At 38.0% G+C, this 6,000-nt stretch overlaps 1 protein-coding gene across 1 annotated transcript in view; it reads left to right on the top strand.

The window, feature by feature from the left end:
• The first annotated feature begins 2,183 nt into the window (after positions 1-2,183).
• The window catches only part of SNTG2 (syntrophin gamma 2), a 295,545-nt gene continuing 291,728 nt past the window's right edge, over positions 2,184-6,000 (top strand). Inside the window, exons 1-2 of the mRNA XM_078851956.1 lie at positions 2,184-2,204; positions 2,746-2,883. Of these exons, the coding sequence (XP_078708082.1) occupies positions 2,184-2,204; positions 2,746-2,883 (159 nt within the window). The remainder of the gene's footprint in view (positions 2,205-2,745; positions 2,884-6,000) is intronic.

Genomic DNA, 6,000 nt, shown 5'->3' with positions numbered 1-6,000 from the left:
ATGGAGTGTGAGGCGAGTAATGGATCCTAATAGGAAGAGGGGAGCTCCATTCAGAGTTTCATTTGAAACGGTGTGATGGAAAATGCTAAGGAATTCAGTCAGTTACTCCACACGTTCCATTCATTACCAAATAAGCTATTACAAATAGAAGTTAGGGTTAGTTTTACTGGATTACTATAAAACACACGTAGCAATTACTAGCCACCATTATGTGCTGCCTAGAGGTTATGTAGGGTGTTCTGCAGAGTTCTGTTCTCTCATGGTGTCTCTGTGCAAGTAGTAGCAATGATGGGTGATCAGGATGATATATAACGAAAATGGGATATTGTATGAATACAATAGAATTTGAGTAAGGTGATTTTACAAAGGTGTTCTTCCACATTTTAAAAATATCTGCTATTGCATAGCCATCAGTTTTATTTACCAGTAATGCCTGTACAATCACTGACCAAAAAAAAAAAAAAAATCATCTGCTCAGTATCGATAATATCAAGGTACTGAAAACTTTGGAGCGTTAGGCAGTGAAAGAATCATTACATCCTTCTCAGACAGCATTGTGCTTCTTTCAGATCTCTCTAATGGACACTGAGGGCTTGTCTACAATGTAACACTACAGCTGTGCCGTTGTAGTACTTCAGTGTAGACACTATCTATGCTGATGGAAAGGGTTCTCCCATTGGCGGAGATAATCCATCTCCCTGAGAGGTGGTGGCTAGGTTGGTGGAACAATTCTTCTGTTGACCTACCACTGTCTACCCAGGGACTTAGGTTAGGTTAAGTCAGTTTAACTACACCACTCAGGTGTAGTTAAACTGACTTAATTTTCTAGTGTAGGCCAAGCCTAATCCTTTACCAACCACCACCAAAGAGCATCCTCCTTAATGGTATGGAAATTAAGATATTATCAAAGAATTTAAGTCCCAAATTTGATGTATGTTCAGTTTGTTATAAAACTTTTGAGGAATGTGCATTGAATGCCAAGGGCTTATTTCTTTTTAATGTAATATAAAACACAAAAATCAGATTAAAAATGTGAAATTTAACACTCTCTTTTTAAAGGAAATGATCAAATTGGACCACAAATTATTGGGCTTGATATTGTTCATTACATAGCAGGGCACAATAATTTCCTCCACTACAGGAATCATTAAATGAAATGCTATGGTCTGTTTTATGCAAGAGGTCAGACTACATGATTATAGTTGCTCTCATTTGAGTTTAAAATCTACGAACCTCCAATATGATGTTTACAATCTGCTCCTGTAAAGTCAATAGAGCACTAATTAATTAATCTCATTTTCCACAGTTGTGATGGGATCCTTAATTGTGCTAGCACCTAAATCACTCAAAGAAAAAAAATCAAAATTCCAAATCATGGACTTAAAAAGACATGTAAATCAGGGAAAATATGACTCATGGTGTACATGAAAATGTTTTCCCTTCTGAATGGTACAGACATTCTACTGCACCAGCATCTATCAGAAAGTGTGAATATGTGTACATCAACTGTTTGGTATAGTAGGAATAAAAACAAAAACAGCATTTTGATACCACTGGGAAGGGCAAATTAGAAATTTCTAGACTGATAAATGCTGTAACTCAAATACAATCTCACAATCACTAATTTCTGCTTTGAAAATAGATGTTTTGGTTTTTCTCTGCTATATAGAATGCAAATAGATCATTTGTCTAAAGCTCATTATCTTCTGAAAATGTTCTAATCCACTGACATTACCAGCTAGATATTTTGGTCCTAGTTTTGCAAACATTATTAAACCAAATCTCTCACAATGGAGACAAATGGGAGGACCAAAATGTTATTTTTTCTGTTATTAATGTATTTAGACGTTTCAGGTGGCATTATGTCACATTGCTTTTTATCTTATGTAATGTATTCTGCACACAATCATATACAGAAAACTTGGAAACATTCTTTTTTATTCTGGCTCCAGCTATGTTTTGATGGCTTTTAGTAGTTAAACTAGCATCTTTCAATTATTCAGTGTAGCTTACCATTTAATATTCTGATGACAGTGTACTTCCATTCAATGTGATACATAACATTTAAGTCTTTTGTAACTTCAGAAGTAGACATCTAGTTTGACTTTCACAAATTCAAATATATTATGTGTGTGTTTGTGTATATATAAAATTGGGATGTAAAATATTAATCCTCTGGCACAATGGAACTCTGGATAGTAAAGGTAAAGCTCGTCTGTGCCGGAGACCGAACTTTCTTGAGGATCAGTCTGAGACTCTGGAATGAACTCCCCCAGGAATGAAAGACCATCACAAACCTCACCACTATCCACTCCAAGTGCAATGTGCATTTCTTCAAACCTGGTCTTCTCTAATGAAAACACATCGCAGCATGTATATTTAAAGCAAGCAACCAAACAAAATATCCTTCCAAAACAGAACACTCCACTGAACCCACTTCTCCTCCTGGCAGTGGAAAGAGATCTTAAAATGGGAATGAATTACACTTAAACCCACTTTAAGGCTCATTTACGCTGCCAGATAAGTGTAAATAGTCCTTTGTGTGAATGAAGATCAGGCCCTTGAGTAAGCATTTGAATCAATTTAAAACCACAGGAAGCAAGCTGATCTTCCACTTATTGTTTTAATCAATATATATTTTTGTGCAAAAGCTATTGAAATGAAAAGTCCTTTTATTATTTATCAACATAAATTGCTCCTGTACTTAAACTGTTTTATTTGTATTTTTGTACTTCGTTTTCACAGACTAAAACAGGTATTGCATTATTATATGATGAAGGGTCTGAAAATGCCTATGACATCCAACTGAAGCTTACAAAAGAGGTCCTAACAATTCAAAAACAAGATGTCATCTGCATTAGTGGAAGTGATCACAATACAAATGTAAGTACTTCTATATCTATGTGCTTCCAACTATATATGTGTGTATGTTCCCAAATAGTCAAAATTTGAGGTTATCAGAATGTGGGTTATTCTATCAAATAAGACATATGTACAGAATGAAACAATATTTGTGTGTGTCTGCGTGTGTAAAAAATATTTTATTCCGCCATAGGTTCCTTTCCAACTCCACTACTCTAGTAAGGCTTGATCTACATTTGGGGGCAGGGGGAGAATCGATCTAAGTTACACAACTTCAGCTACGTGAATAACGTAGCTGAATTCGACATACTTAGATCTACTTACCGCGGTGTCTTCACTATAGTAGGTCAACTGCTGATGCTCCCCCATCAACTCCGCTTGCACTTCTCGCTCCAGTGGAGTACCAGAGTCGATGGGAGAGCGCTCAGCAGTCAATTTATTGTGTCTTCAGTAGATGCGATAAATCAACCCATGCTGGATCGATCGCTCCAGAGGTAAGGGTAGACATGCCCCAAGTGTAACATTGCAAGGAGAATAGGGACTGGCATATAAATACTGGGAATGCAGCATTTTACCACCAGAGAGATGGTTAGTTAGGTAATTAATTGAATAATGTGTTCTGTTCCCACTGAGAGCACTTTGAAAAGAGAGTAGACTACATCACTCATTTCCCTAGAATCTCTCCTTTATTTGTTCAAGAGCAGGACAGGCTGGGACAGCATTTGAAAGTCACCTTCACGTTAAACTTTTCCAGGCACACCTGGAATCTAAAAACGTGTGCTTGCACATATGCTATACTTTCTTTTCCAAATGCAGTCTGAGTGCTAACGCTCTTAGAACTTTTAGCTCTGTCATGCACTCTGGCCATGCAGAAGTCCTCTTCTGTATCACCAGGTAACATTTTCTTTATGCATAATGGGATGGCTATGCACATGTGCTGTATAAGGAAGAAGTTAGCAAGGTAAGTTAGCAGTGGAATGTGGACAAGTTCCCAAAGTAGTAGATTTGCAAGGAAGGGTAGTTATGTTGTGTTCTTCTGGAAACAAATGTAGGTGTACCACATTTAATGAGCACAAGAAGTTTCTTGTACTGTATTGAGGTTCCTCAAATAAATCATGCATGACACCCTCCTCAGAGACTTAGTCAATAGAGAACTCTCAGGGCTTGTCTTCATTTAAAATGGTACAGTGGCGCTGCTTCAGTGCTTCAGTGTAGACACTAGCTATGCTAATTGGAGGGGATCTCCCATTGGCATTATTCACCTCCCTGAGAGGTGGTAGCACTGTCTACATGGGGACTTAGCTCAACTTAGCAACAGTGCTCAGGAGTGTTGATTTTTCACATCCCTGACCTAAGTAGTTAAACCAACCTAATTTTCTTTTGTAGACCAGGCCTCAATCTACCTCTGGTATTATACATCTTTTCAGCTAAACATAAAATCCTGCACTTGGGGACATTATGTGAGGTTATGATTCCTTGTAGGGTCTCTAAAGCAGGAAATAGATTATACTCCAACAATAACAACACACACACACACATTCTTGTCTCTTTTCCACTCGAATGGCTAGTTGAAGTTCAGGGCACTCAGAATGTTCCAGGTGGGGTATAAATTGACAATGGAGCCTGGTATTTTCATTCATGCAGTCTTATTTATTCACAAGGAATGTACAAGTTCCTGCTTCTCCAAACTGAGGAGGAACCAGAAACAAAATAATGGTTTCTTAGCTTACAGTGCCAGGCATCTTTAGCCAATACCAGACCCCCAAAACTCTAGCCTTTTTCCAGAGCTGTACACCAAGCTCACTGCATGGCTACTGCATGGCTTTCTTGCCTTTTTTGCTCCCACCCCATTCTCTGTTTCTGTTCTGTTCTCCCTCTCTTTCCCTTCACACACACGTTTTACTCAAAACAGCGCTCAGCAAAAGCCCCTCCATCCATCCTAAAACTCCTGGGCAGGTTCACATAACACTTTTATCTTAGGTTGGGGTTTGTGATGAATTTATCCTTACAGTTATGCTTATTGAAGATTGTGTTAACGTCTATCAGACTCACCTGAGGTTTTTTTAACTCCGCCCGTAACAAAGTTTTGGACAGGTAATATTTATGTAATGCCATCCAAGAATAATCCAATACAAATTGCTAATAGCAGTTAGAAATGTTTTCTCTTTTGTAATTGTTCCAGAATATTGTATGTGAATATTCAATATTCACTTGTTTATAAAAATGTGCAAGGTGACATATAGGATACCACTCAGTGAAGTGAAAAGCATGCCACATTGCAATTTGTTTGTTGAGAGATGCCTCTGCCAAAATGATCACTTTTCATTTCACCAAGTGGCATGAAATGCTTCAGTTCTAACTGCAAAATGCCACAGTACCTATTGGTAAGGCACCTAGCACTAATTAGTTATATGCAATTTGTGGTCACAATAAAATATGACATCTAGTTGCAAATGCATGGTATCTTGTCTCCCTAAGCATTTTTAATGTGCCAGTATCAATGGTATCTTGTACATAAATTAGGAAGCCTTACTTCTATCACAAAGTGTATTGAATTAAATTAAGTTCTATTCAAATTCCTCATTTCAGGCTGTTTCTTGACTGAAACTGGCCAATCGTGATTACTTTCTAGAAGGAAATATGGTCAGTCATTATCATGATTGATTACTGGGATAAAACCTGTGCAAAAAGTTGGGTCTTGCATCACTGTCTAAAAGTCTTTAGATTTGGGCTCATCTGGATTTCTGGTGGAATTTAATACCACATTCAGAGGGTCCTCCACTCAGGTTTCTCTGCCTGCAGACCCCATAATTTCATCCAGAGGACCTTCAGCTTCAGTGCCATCTTTCTTCAGAGCTGCCATTGTAGGGTACACACAGAGAAAGACAGGCTTTGATAATATTTGGGACTTAAAGATAAGAACCAGGACTTTGAAACTGATCTGGAAGTGGACAGAAGGTCACTATAAAAGGTGGAGCACAGATGTAAAGTTGGCAACTTTGTGCTGAAGAAGTTGAAATTCCCATAGATTGCCCTAGTTAAATCATAGGTAAACCTGTATGTGTGAAAGGAACTTTGTGTGCATGAGAAAGGAAAAGGCCTCTCCTATCTTGGCAGCAGTTATGTTGTGGTGATACT

Source organism: Lepidochelys kempii, chromosome 3, assembly GCF_965140285.1.
Source record: "Lepidochelys kempii isolate rLepKem1 chromosome 3, rLepKem1.hap1, whole genome shotgun sequence".
In the NCBI taxonomy this organism is placed as follows: domain Eukaryota; kingdom Metazoa; phylum Chordata; order Testudines; family Cheloniidae; genus Lepidochelys; species Lepidochelys kempii.
The sequence above is the reverse complement of the archived record's forward strand: the minus strand, read 5'-3'. Positions and strand labels throughout refer to the sequence as shown.